Below are 13,880 nucleotides of genomic sequence, written 5' to 3'. Positions count from 1 at the left end.
CGGCAACAGAGCTCTGAGAAATAGCATACTTAAGGAGAAATTCTATTCAAAGTACAAAGAATTTTAAACTCTGGGGCAGAGACTTTTTGTTATATGTATATGTACAGTGCTTAGCACAATGGGCCACAATCCTTAATGTAGGATTCTAGGCACTATTACGATAATTAATTAAATAATCATAAGACCATGTAATTAATTAATCACAGGATAAAAACAAGCATACATGTGGAAAGTACATTTTTTAAATCCCTATAATTCAACCGACTCTAAAGGATTTCTAATGGACCATCAAAAGACACACCTGCTGCCTAGAGATTATCTCCCAGCCTAATTTCACATTCCTACCACCTTAACTGAGGCACTAGAGCTGTTCAGATAAATATTACAAAACATTTTTCATCATGGCAAATGTGTATTTTTTTTCATACTGAAAACTGACTGAACTATTTTTGTTCAAACTTTTTTTTTTTTAAAAAGAGTCCTCTTGCCAAGAACAAAGGTAGAACGTTTCCGTCTGAAAGACAAACAAACATAGGTGGAGTTTATAAGCAATTAGAAAATGCCCTATAGAATGGAAGTGGTAATGCAATCCTAACTATTGGTATTGCAATGCACTCTGCCTATACTACAGTGTACAGTCCAGTACTGTCCCAAGTTTTGGACCTGATGTGGCATAGGAAAATCAGAATACTTTATGTCTGAAGATCCAGACTAGGACAAAATTGAAGGCCACTCCCTCTCTGATGTGGTTATCAACATCTACAGAATCAAAGTCTTAATAAAAAAAATCTAGCCCTTATGATTATGAATAAAAACTTCCAAGTGTCAACAAAGTGCAAATTGAAACTGTGCTGACTTGGTTGCAAACAGTAAATTGGTACAGTGCAAGGTGCTGAGCACCCATCCAGCAGAGCACTTAAGCCCACACTTAACTTCAAACATATAAGTGGTCCCACTGACTATATTATCCTCTTCAGCTGTCACAGAACATTCAAGAGCCTTAGGTACTAAATGTGTGAATGGGGCACTTTTTTTTTTTTTTTTGGCTAGAACTCTTCACTTACATCTTCAGTGTTAGCAAATGATCTTCTGTCATCTTCTGCTTCCACACCAGTAATGAATCCACTCAGAAGTCTTCTTCTATACTATATCATCTTGTAATGAAAACCCAGAACCCCACAACGCAGATATCATGCAGTGAGAGCTAGAAGACCTCCTGATCGTCTGAATGATAGTTGCTAGTCACAATGCCATGTTTTGGGTCAGAATTCACAGGATTTTAGTACGGTAATCTACACTCATTTTCTAGTTTATAAATTTTGTTAATTAAGGGGAGAAATATGTGTTGGGTTGGTATTTTGTGTGGCTTGGTATAGCATAAGGTGTGCAATTTAATGGGCAGATTTTCAAAGTTGTGCACGTAGCAAATGCAAGCACGTAGCAAATGGGTGTGCACAATTATCACAACTGTGAATGTAACATGAATAATTAAGCATACAAGCCGCTAGTTGGGTGCATAGTAGGTCCGTTGCACATGCTGCTGAATTGCAGCAATTGCACACCCACATTAAATGTGCCTGATTGTTTGCAGACCTTTTTTGAAAATCAAACCAGTGTCTACCTTAAAATCTACCTTCAGTTGGTGGCAGCCAACTTACATCTGTCTCTGTGTATGGGAAGATTGCTGAATGAAATAAGAGCTTTCTTACGGATGTGCAGCTGGCATGTTACTGAATTTTATTTATTTCAGAGTCTACTTAAGTTTGGGAGTTAGGACATTTCAATTACACACATACACACCATACAACATTGTGTGTGTACGCTCCTCTGTTCTAGTCATACACACACCATGCTGTTTGCGTGCTCCTCTGTTCTAGCTCTGTTCACACATACACAATGCTGTGCCCCTCCATGGTGTGTAGGCAGGCACAGTGCTTCTTGATTCCTGTTATATACACATGCATTCTGTGCTCCTCAGTTCTATTTTCATGCATGCATTCTCTGCCCCTTAGATCTAGTCTGTCACACACACACAGCCTCTCTCCTCAGCTTGCTCTTCTCTGTCTCTCACCCACTGTCTCGCTCCCTACCACTAGACACTAGATTGCTCAGTGGTGAACTCTTTTTTGCTCCTGGACAGCTTCAATGGACAGCCATGTGATTTAGAAACTCCAGTTACCACAGGAGCCTGCAGTACGGGGGGGGGTGTAAAAGGAGGAGGAGTGGAAAAAAAAGAGCTTTCCTTCTGTTTGGGCTCAGTCTGTGGAACTATAGCTTGCTAAGCAGAGGTTTCCAATCTCATCTGAGATTGATCTGGAGGTCACTGGGGGAGTGGAAACCTGGGACCTAAAAGTACCTTTCCTGTCGTCCCCAACACAGTGGTAGCTTCCATTCAGAAGTCTCTCCGATTCACACACTGGGAGGCTGCTGAGCCCCGCAGATAACGGTGAAGGGAATACTTAGGTGCCAGTTGATTCGTACCAGGAGGGCTCTTTATTTTTCTTTGTGGTTTCAGTTTTTTCTCCCCCCTGTCTGTCTTTCTTTTCTGCATGGAAAGACAAGGACGATGGATGGATTCTTGGTAGGATGGATCGTTCTGCTGTGGGTAACAGGTAAGGGTTTGCCTACCACAAAGATGAATAACTTTTTGGATTCCATGGGGTGCCGCTTGTGTCTTTGCCTGGAGCCTGTGTGTGAAAGTCCTTGGCGACGCGGTGCAGTGGTGGGGGGAGGATTACATCTTGTGATGGTGTGAGTGAGAGACATGCAGAGAAATGCAGGGTGAATGTGTGTTTGTCTCAGTTAGCAAAGTCTGGTGTGTTGTTTATCAGGGTCATGGAAGTTAGAGGCAGGAATGCATTGTTAGGTCACAGCAGTGCTGCTCCCTGCCAGCATTCCCTCTTTTACATATTCCGTCCTACCCCTAGCCTTCTCCCTCCCAGTTTCAACATGGAATTCAAATGCAGTTGGGCTTTGGGTGTAGGGTGTTGGAGAATCAATCAGAAAAACGGGGGTGATCACCTCCCGCTGGGAGGAAGGAGAAACCTGGGGGAGTCCTCACTGATATTTTTGCAGTGGTTTGTATTCTTTGGCCAAAATCCAAGGTTTGAGAAGTCCCTTGGGGGCCTACAGGAGGACAGGTAGAGGTGAGAGTGATCTGGCAATATCTATGGGGAGAAGGCTTCTGATATCCTGAAACCCCATTGCATGCCCCCAAAAGGTAGTGTTCACAGAGATTTGGGGCTTAAGGGTTAGACAGTGGTCCTGACACTGAAATGGTGCATGGCTAATGGGTCAGGGTGGCAGCTCTCTGCCTTCCAGGTGAGTGGGCCAGGGAGGTATTGCTCTCTTTCTGCTTCTTCCTGGCTAGGGGGCATCAGTTGCTCCCCACTTCCTCCTTCCCCTCAGGTTGGTATTGCTTCTGCTGCATCCCTCTCCCTCCTCACTTTGAGCTGAGAGAATCAGAGGGAGATTGCTCCCTACCAGACAGTGTCAGATTGAGAAATTCCCTCTGAGGTTCCCTGTCTGATAACTTTGGGTCTGATGTGTCTGGCTGGGACCAGAGCGACATTCAGGCACTTCTGTCCTAGGGTGCTGAGGATGGTGCCACTGCGGATGACTGTTAACTAGGGTGAGCAGGAATTGGGGGGTTTGGTGGCGAAGGATCGCCTCAATGGGTTGGTGTGTGGGAGTGTGAAAGGGAGGTACTGGGCCTCGGGGAGGAGACAGTGTGAACCCAGAGGAACAGATTGTCCTTGGCTGGTTCCCAGCAGACATGCCCACACGAGGGCCAGGAACAATTGTAAGAACTTTGGCAGCACACACCAGTCCAAAAGGGTGTGAAGGAGGCAAGGCTGCATCCACCCTCTGCACTGGTTCACGGAGGGGGCCAGGCCTGGTGTAGGGAGCACCCAAAGATGGGGCAGCCTGGATGCTTCCCCAGTGAACTGGGGAGGGACTATGACTGCACAAGCCCTCTCCCAACTTCACATGGGATGGGTGGCTCTTGCTTGTCCTCCTCAGGGCAGTGCTCAGTTGGCACAGTCTAGCCTACATAGAGCCACTGGGAAACAGAACCTGACAGCAGTGGGGGAGCGGGCTCGAGAAGGGGCAGGGGAATGGGCAAGGGGAGAAACAGACAACAAAGAACAGACTGAAAATGGGGCTAGGAGCGAAGGCAAGTCAGGGAAGAAAAGGAGAAGGGAGAAACAGCAGGATGAGACTAACCAAATAGTCACATAACAAGCCATGAAGGAATAGCAGCCCCTTGTCAGTCACAGGGCGGCGGTGCTGCCTCTCAAGGAGCCAGTGCAGGCAAAGGCAACTGCAGGAGCAGTAGGGAAAGGCCACCGTTGCCTGACCTAATCAGGGAAACTGAAGTAAAAAGAAAGAAAAGAAAATGAGGTCAGAGAGCGAGGAGTCACATTTTTTTAATTTAAAATGCTTCTAGGTGGTATCTGGTTTTCCAAAGTTTTCCCATAAAAGGGCCTTCAGACTTCCCACTCCTACCCAGATTCAGGATTCAGACAACAAAATCAGCTTCACCTTACAGCACCTCTCTCTCCCGCACCCACCTATCTTCCTTCCCTTCCCCCTCTTTTTTCATTCTGAGTCACTTCAGTACCAGTGCTTCCTACAGCTCCCTACCACCTCTCCATTGCATCAGTTGGGGCTCAGGCAGCTTCCAATCCTCCACCTCCTCCTCTCTGGCTGCTGCCGTAGTTTAACATTTCAATAAGTGGGTTTAGAGCTCCTGCACTTCCAAAATTACCACTACACTAGTGCCTGTCTGCTTACAGTGGGCTACTTATATCTGGCCCTGCACCATGCCCTGTCTAAAGGAGCCCCGACCTGGTAGTTAACAACATGGTATTAAATTTCCTCCCTTCTAAAAGAGCTTCCTATCTGGGCACGATCTGCAGGCTAACACCATGGAATAGATACATTTCCCCTTTCTAAAGGATCTGCAGATCAGGATATTCCACCTGCTACCGTAAGAGTTTGCTGATATTTCTTCCTTCTCAAGGAGCTCCAGATCAGGACATTCCCAAGGATCTAACACTGGGCAATTGACAAGTAAGACTGGTATTGACTGCAGTTTGGAGCAAGTAAGACTGGTATGAAACAAGAGTTACTACTGCAGTAAGAGCCTTCCCAGCTTGTCTGGTGCTTGATTTTCAGGATGTTACTGATTGGCGCTGACGGCCAGTAGACAAAGGCCTTAAAACAGGCAACAGGTTAGCAGTTGCTGAGTGTGCCGATAGATATGAGGGCATCCTTTGTTGCTGAGCTGGACTCTGTGAATGAGTTCAATATCAGCTTTCTTCTCTCCTGCCGTCCATCCACTGTCTCCCAGTGCTTGTTCAGGTCCTCTGTGTCTCCTCTCAGTGGGAAGAAAGCAAAGGGATGTGTGTGAGAGTGTGTGGGGGAGAGAGACTGACTGATTGAGAAACATGGATGCAGGCTTTAGTTCTCCCCACTGGCCAAGCCGAGGAATTAAAGGTCTGTATCAAGTTAAGGAATTCCAATTCAGCCAAATCAGCAAATTCATTCTCTGGAAAAAGAGAGTGGGAGTGGGGGAAGGAGAGAGAAGGGTAAAAGAAAGAGGGGGTGAGACAGAGAGGAAGCAGAGAGACAAACATAAGAGAGAAACAGATTCTCGCCCCCTCTACTCCCCGCCTCCTTCCTGTAGGTGGGCTGAGAAATTTCAAATCAGTACTCACAGTTCCTTTCCTCCCAGCAGCTAATTCCTCTCTGTCCTTTGTTTGCCTTTCATTTTCGGCCCCTGCATTTATCTTTTGTTTGGTTCTGTGCATTGTGATTTCTTACTGCAATTTCAAAAAATCCTGTGTCAATTCCAGTGGGTTTGGTTGGCTTTTTCCTGCCCCCCAAGTGCCTGACAGCTGGTGTTTTAGTGACAGCATTGAAAGAATAAAGGGCTGTTTCTTGTTTATTCTTTGACTGAAGGTGGTAGTGAGGATATTCTCCCCACATTCTGGAAGGACAAGTACAATTTGTTGAACACGTGTGAGCTCATTAGCTGGCTTTACTCTCCCTGCTTCTCCAACCCCAGCTGGGTGGGTGTGCTAGGGCTCCTTGAGGGTGGGCAGGGGCCAAAGGAGGCAGTGCTGGATTGGCCCCAAGGGAACTGCTCTAGCTGCTGTAAGTTAGAGCAGCACTCTAGCCAGCTTTGCCCCCAATCAGCTGTGCCAAGCATGAGCTAGGTGCAGCTGGGTACTGACCTGTGTGCGTTTTCTTACCTATTATTCCCAACAGGTTGCGTGTGAGTAGTGCTAGCAGTGGTGGAAGTACTAATGCACTCAAGAACTCAGTCAGAGTAGCAGTCACGGATGGCCCATTCAGTTCTAGGGCTCCTGGTTGGGACTGACATTTATTGGCAATTCTGAAAGTGGTTTCTGTGCTGTAGGGTTGCCAACATTGTATTTCAAAAATAAGGGACTGTTTTCTTAGCACCCTCGCATCTCCTTCTTCCCGATATTATTAGTATTATTATTAATAATAATAATAATTAATGATAAGCACCACTCACCTACATTCACCAAAGGTATTTCTTGCTCCTTTTTGCAGCACTCAGCAACTCCCAATCCTGCTGCACAGAGAAGAAAAAATAAAGGACATCCCTTGTAATAAGGGACTGTTGGCAACCCTACTGTGATGGTGAGCTGAGACCACATAGCAGATGCCATGAAACTACTATAAGATAGTAGTGACTTTCAGTCAGTAATGGGATGGGTGGTATTTGATCCAGTGAGTAGAACTGTATTAATGTTTTACTTGAACGTATACCCATGGGTTTGAGGAATATAACAAAGGGGCAACAGTGTGAAGTTGTTAGGAGTGAATGTCACGTGATCCGGAGAGTTTAATGAGATGGGTGGGTTATTGATGAGAGGGTGACCTCTGATGGATCCCTGACTCTTGTAAAAGGCCTGGGGTAATCCTGAACATTGCAGGGATTGTTCAAGCTTGTGCTGCAGTGCAGCCCACCAGTGAAGTCAGGAGCATGGAGCATCCATGGAGCCACATCAGAGTGAATGGGAAAGATCAAGGAAAAGGCCAGTGTCTACTGCCATTTGTTAGGTTGAAGAATCAAGATTAGATTCTAGGCCAAATGTTTTCATAGTGGGGTTCCATGGCCTGGGACTCATGGTTTACACAGTTTGTGCCTTCTTCTTCCCACTTTTCCTTCTTTTTCTTCTGAGTTTAGTGGTGATTTGTCTGTGGCTCTCGCTTTGTCCATGGAATAGGTACAGCAGCAGTACATGCTTCCCCACACTACTCCACCAATGTACCTCAGATCTGGCCTGGAGGATCACCTCTAGAGCTAAAAGTATTGTTCAGTCTCTATGGCCTATTCAAACTTTGGTCTCTTGCTAACTAACAAGGTTGACACTTATTGCCCATGGTAAGAACACCAGTCCACTGGGCGTGGACTGAGGCCACAGTTCATTTCCCATAAGTCACTTACCAGCATTCAATCAGATAGTAATGACTTTTGGAAGGTACTTAATTGGACTGGATTCAAACCAGCAACAAGAGGTGAAAGTCTCTATATAACATTCCAAATCCCTTTAGTTATGTACTCACTGGCTCTCATCTTCTTTACTCATGGAATTTTAAGGCCAGAAGGGACCATCGAGCTCATCTAGTCTGACCTCCTGCACATTGCAGGCCATAGAAACTCACCCACTCACTCACCTGTAATACATCCCTAGCCTTTGGCTGAGTTACTGAAAGCCTCAAGTCAGGATTTAAAGATGTCAATTACAGAGAATTCACCATTTACACTAGTTCAAACCAGTAAGTGACCCATGCCCCAGGCTACAGAGGAAGGTGAAAAAAACCCCAGGGTCTTTGTCAAGCTGACCTGGGAAAAAATTCTTCCTAACCCCAAATATGGCGGTCAGTTACCAGATACCGGGGAAAAAATTCTCTATAGTAACTCAGAGCCCTCCCCATCTAGTGTCTCATCTACAGCCATTGAAGATATTTGCTAATAGCAGTTGCAGGCCATATGCCATTGTAAGTAATCTCATTATACTATCCCCTCCATTAACCCTATCAAGCTCAGTCTTGAAACAAGTTAAGTTTTTTACCCCCACTGCTCCCCTTGCAAGGCTGTTCTAGAACTTCGTTCTTCTGATGATTAGAAACTGTTATCTAATTTCAAATCTAAAGTTATTGATGGCCATTTGTTCTTGTGTCAACATTGGCCCTTACCTTAAATAACTCCTTTTCCTCCCTGGTGTTTATCCCTCTGATGTATTTGTAGAGAGCTATTATATCTCCCCCCAGCCTTGGTTCTGTTAGGCTAAATAAGCCAAGCGCCTTAAGTCTTCTCTCATAAGGTAAGTTTTCCATTCCTCTGAACATCCTAGTAGCTCTTCTCTGTACCAGTTCGAATTCATCTTCCTTAAACACGGGATACCAAAATTGCACACAATATTCCAGATGAGGTCTCACCAGTGCCTTGTATAATGGTAATAATGCTCCCCTATTTCTACTGGAAATATATCCTAATGCACCTTAGGCTTACATTAGCCTTTTTCATGGCTCATAGTCATTCTGTGATCAACCAATCCACCAAGGTCTTTCTTGTTGTCTGTTGCTTCAAAATGAATTGTCCCCTACTTATAGCAAAAATTCTTGTTGTTGGTCCCTAAATGCATGATCTTGCACTTTGCACTATTAAATTTCATCCCATTTCTATTACTCGAATTTTCAAGATTGTTCAAATCTTCTTGCATGATATTCTGGTCCTCCTCTGTGTTGGCAATACCTCCCAACTTTACGCTATCTGCAAATTTTATTTGCTCACTCCCACTTTTTGTGCCAAGGTCAGTAATGACAATGTTAAATAAAATTGGTCCCAAGACCGATCTTTGAGGAACTCCACTAGTAACCTCCCTTCCGCCTGACAGTTCGCCTTTCAGCATGACCCATTGTCGTCTCCCCTTCAACCAGTTCCTTAACCACCTGTTGAGTCTCATATTCATCTGCATCTTCTCCAATGTAACTAATATTTCCCATGTGGAGCTGTATCAAATGCTTTATTAAGATTCAGGTTATCTTCTCAAAGAAAGAGCTCAGGTTATCTGGCACTATCTGCCTTTTGTAACACCATGTTGTGTATGATCCCAATTAATGTTTACCTCTATGTCCTTCACCACTTTCTCTTTCAACATTTGTTCTAAGACCTTGCATACAGTTGAGATCAAACTAACAGGCCTATAATTTCCTAGTTCACTTTTTTCCTCTTTCTTAAATGTAGTTACTATATTTGCAAAGCTCCAGTCATAGGGTATGACAGATGCCTTAAAAATCCTTGCTGTTGAGCTTGCAATTTAATGTGCCAATTCCTTTAATATTGTTGGATGCAGATTATCCGGGCCCCCGATTTGGTCCCATTAAGCAGTTTGAGTTTGGCTTCCACCTTAGATGTGGTAGTTTGTACTTCCATATCCTTTTTCCCATTAAGCACCCTGCCACTGTCCATAAGCTCCTCATTACCATTATTACAAATGGAGGCCAAGTATTTGTTTAGGTGTTAGGACACACCAAGATTGCCTTTAATGTCCACGCCATCCTCAGTGCTTAGCGTCCTACTTCCTCTTTCCTTGTTTTCTTTTTATTTCTGTCTAAAGAACCATTTACTATTGGTTTGAATTTTCTTTGCAAGGTCCAACTCCGCTTGGCTTTTGGCAATTCTCACATTTTCCCTAAACTTTCTGACCTCCAAAAGGTAGCTTTCCTTGCTGATCCCTCCCTTCTTCCATTCCTTGTAGGCTTTCTCATAACCTCTTTGAGATGCTTGTTTTATCCAGTTTGGTCTGCATTTCTTCCCTACAAATTCCCCCTTTGCTTGGGAATGCAGGCTCCAGATGGTTTCTGCAATTTTGACTTAAAATAATTCCAAGCCTCTGCCACCTTTGCATTCAGATCCTTAAGTGCTTCAGTCCAGTCCACTTCCCTAATTAATTCCCTTAATTTTGTAAAGTTTGCCCTTTGAAATCAAGGACCCTAGTTGTAGACTTATTTTTGTTTATCCTTCTATTTAGTTTAAACTGAATTAACTCATGCTCACTCAGACGAAGGCTACCCTTTACAACCTTTCTTCTACGAGGTCCTCGCTACTTACCAACACCAAATCTAAAATGACATCACCTTTTTGTTGGTTTGGTGACTATTTGATGAAGAAATCTGATGACTTTAACATACAGGAATGCTGGGGCCTTACCATTATTAGTAGCAGTTGTCCTCCAGTCTGTACTGGGAAATTAAAGTCTCCCATAATCACACAATCCCCAGTAGTATTTATTTCATTAAAAATATTAAAGAGGTCTCTATCTATATCCAAATCAGATCCATAGGATTTGTAGCAGACCCCAAGCACTGTCCTAGTGGAGCCTCTGTTTCCTGTCTTGCCCAAAGTGATTTTGACCAAACAGATTCCATTGTATTCATTCCATCACATCCTCTGTTATTCCTTTCTCCATTGTTGTTTCCTCTCTTAATTGATTTTCCTCATGCTCAATATTAGAATCTGCAATGGAGATTACTTGAGCATCTCCCCCAAATTACTAGTTTAAAGCTCTTTTAATCAGTGGTGCCAACCTCCTGGAAGTCTGTTTCCCCCCTACTCACGCAGAGTCCATCCCATGAGAAAGAGTCCTCTGTCCTTGAATGTCTCCCAGTGGTCGAACATCCCATAGCCTTCCTTATAGCACCATTGCCTGAGTCAGTTGTTGATCATCATAAACTTTCATATACTCCACTTTCCTTCTCTCAGAACCCAGGTTCCTGGGCCTCCTGATTTAAATTTTTACAGAGATTTTCCTAAGCCATTTTCCAGGGACTCCTGATTTCATACATACATAATCATCTTTCTCTCATATGCACAAAGTTATGTAAAACCGAGGAATGCTGGTTCTGTGGTTTCATAGCATTAGCCATACTAATCAGACAATTGGTGGTGTGGGCCCTATAAGTACCTAGACAGACCTCTGTGCATGGTCACCTGGTGACCTTAAGAATAAAGTTCATTTTATGCTTTCATCAGTTTGGACTAATCGCCTCTCTTACAATAAATGACTGCTAAACGGACACAGCCAGGACCTTCTTAAATTCTACTGATGTATTTGATTCAGTCATTGCTTGCAAATGTAAGTGCCTCAGCTTACCTTTACATTATGTAATCACTTCCTGTAAATTTTCTTTAGTCACTACAAAAGTGATTGGTATCTCTTGTGTCTATTGCAGATTGCATAGTACAGGAGTGAGTACATGCAGTACATAATTTAGAACCCTAGAGGGAGCTTAGAAAGGAATCAGCAGGAAAAGAGGAATACTGTACAGTATTGCAAGCCCCAAACATAGAAAAATTCAGTCCCTCTCTAGACACAATCAGTTGCTCATGACTAAACCTTTCATCATTTTTAAAACCTCCATCATGTTTCTTTTTCTTCTTCTCTCTAAACAGTCCAGGTTTCTGTATTTCACCTTCGTATACACATGAACTGCTTTCTGTCCTCATGATTCTTTCAAATTCAGCCACATTTCTTGGAGGTGAGGAAACTTAAACTGCTAGCTGCATCTGGATTATTGCTGCACCATTGATGTAGCCACCATCATGTTTTCACTGTGTTTTAATGGAACCTAGCAATCAGATATCTTTTTTTAGATGGCTACTGCTGAAGCAGAAGCAGTGTAATGAGTGAACAGTTTCAGATTTTTTAGCAAAAGAAATAACAGGTTTATAATTTCCCAGTTCCACACTCTGTGTGTGTGTGTGTGTGTGTGTGTGTGTGTGTGTATTAGGGCTTAACTAGAAGTAGGATTTCCATTGCTCCAGTTTCTCATCTCATCTCACTGCATCTTAAAGAATATCAAAAAGCAAGTGGATAAGAGAAGAGTTGAGATGTATGGAAGATGCCAAGTTGCTCATCATATGCTTCCCATATACTGTCTGATGGAAACAGAACCCCTATACTGTATTGTCCCACACATTCCCACTCTTTTTCCCCTATGTGGATCTTCAGAAGGGAGTGCAGGTGGCTGATCAGATGAGTTTGCTAAAGCTCTGCTAATCATTTATTAAAGCCGTCCCTGGCTTGCCCAAGCCGTTAATCTCATTAACAGGAAAGTGGGCTGTGCAGGGAAGGGACTTTACCAAGTAGAATTCACTGAAAGTAACTGTTTGCTAAGCAAATACTTAGTTCACAAGGGAAAGATTTAAATACCCACCGTGTCTGCAGAGTCACTGTTTTATCAGCTGAGCTGCAGCAAGATGATGGGTCATCTGGTCAGCTAATTTCACACACTGTGTTGGGTGCAGATAGTGTGGAGTCATGCATATTATTTCCTACGCAGTTTTGTTACAAAGCACGGGGATGGGGGAAGGTATTGAGAATGGAAAATGGTGCCTTTACTCAGTAGGTGACAGGTTCAAATTCAGCCCAAGGCAGAAGTAGTTGCTGTTTGTTACCAGTTCTCATGGGTTTTGGTATCCAAGTGAAATAAGTTGGGAGTCTCCAGCCCAGTTCTTAGTGGACAAGTATCTCTATCCCCCCAAACTGGCACTAATAGGCTTCTTTGTTGCAATCTCTTCACAATCCAGTGACTGAATTGGTTCTGTACACTGTGCCTTCCTAACTTCTTCAAAAAGAAAAGGCACAACATTAGTCCAAGACTCTCCATTCCCCAGTCCCTTTGCTTCTGCTCCAAATTCTGAGATCTCTGCTTATTTTCTGCTTCTAACCCTTCAAACTGCCTCCTGCGGCTACATCCCTTCACACCTACCGTGTCCCTGGCTGACTCTTCTTTATTTTTAACTGGTCTTTCCTCTGCTTTCATTGTCCTCTCTCTTCAAGCACACTCTTGTTTCTCCATCTTAAAGAAACCTTCCTTCATTCTAATTTCATTCTATAACTACTACCCTAGCTCCCATCTCCAAGATCTTTGAGTATCCTTGTTGACTTCATTCTTCTCCATATCTCTCCTTGATTTCTTACAGTCTGGCTTCTACCCTCTTCACACTGCTAAACATATTATACCTTAATTTGGGTTACTAAAGAGTACCTTCCAGCTAAATTTAACCGTCTGTACCTTAGATCTCATTTCCTCCTACTCACCCTTACACTTCCTGTGTTCATCCCAATGTTTCTCCTCCCTTTGCCTCCTTTTCCCCCAGTCATAGGTGGCAGGTGAACCGGACGTTGGGGGAAGCTAGCCCCTGGCCCCTCCCCTTCTGCTTGAGGCCTCGCCCCTCTCCATCCCATTCTGTCCCTCCTGGAGCCCAGAGCACCGCCACTGTGGCTGCCAGCCCCCCCCAGTTCCGGGCTGCCTGAGCACCCCTAGAACCAGAGTGCTGGGTGAGTGGCCCCAGCACCCTAGCCCTGGAGCACTGCCCCCAGCCCCGGAGCGCCATATGGGCAGCGTGGCCACAGCACCCCAACCCCAGAGCACCAGGCAGGCAGCACATGGGCAGGGCTATGCCAGGCTGTTTAGGGAGGCTCAGCCTCCCCCAGCCTATGATACCTGTCGCCCATGCCCCCCAGTCATGCCATTAGCCCTTCTTCCATACTGCCCCTTGTGCCTGGAACACTCTCCCTGTCCTCTCTGTTCTGTCAAGCACCCACTCTCTCTTTCAAATCCCTCTTTACAACCCATCTCTGCAATCAGTCCCTCTTTTTCCTAATCAGCAACAATATCCTAACCCTTCCTCTCCTGAAATGTTGTCATATGTCTTTTGGCTTATCTACATCAGAAAGCTTTGCCACTTTAACTTTAACCAGTAAAGTTAAAATGGCAGCTCCTTCCCCATAAGTCTGGATACGTTTACACCAGTATAAAAGCACATA

The 13,880-nt window shown here is 44.3% G+C and overlaps 1 protein-coding gene across 9 annotated transcripts in view; it reads left to right on the top strand.

Annotated features, from left to right (window-relative positions):
- The first annotated feature begins 2,211 nt into the window (after positions 1 to 2,211).
- ILDR2 (immunoglobulin like domain containing receptor 2) overlaps positions 2,212 to 13,880 on the top strand; it is a 48,754-nt gene continuing 37,085 nt past the window's right edge. For 2 of the 9 annotated variants that reach the window (XM_048869503.2, XM_048869467.2), the window contains exon 1: positions 2,213 to 2,612. In XM_048869503.2, the coding sequence (XP_048725460.1) occupies positions 2,567 to 2,612 (46 nt within the window). In that variant the 5' untranslated portion in view covers positions 2,213 to 2,566. Of the gene's footprint in view, positions 2,613 to 6,588; positions 6,679 to 13,880 lie in introns of all 9 variants that reach the window. The other 7 variants (XM_048869536.2, XM_048869493.2, XM_048869515.2 and 4 more) reach the window with 5 other exon arrangements.

Source organism: Caretta caretta, chromosome 1 (assembly GCF_965140235.1).
Source record: "Caretta caretta isolate rCarCar2 chromosome 1, rCarCar1.hap1, whole genome shotgun sequence".
NCBI classification, from domain to species: domain Eukaryota; kingdom Metazoa; phylum Chordata; order Testudines; family Cheloniidae; genus Caretta; species Caretta caretta.
The sequence above is the reverse complement of the archived record's forward strand: the minus strand, read 5'-3'. Positions and strand labels throughout refer to the sequence as shown.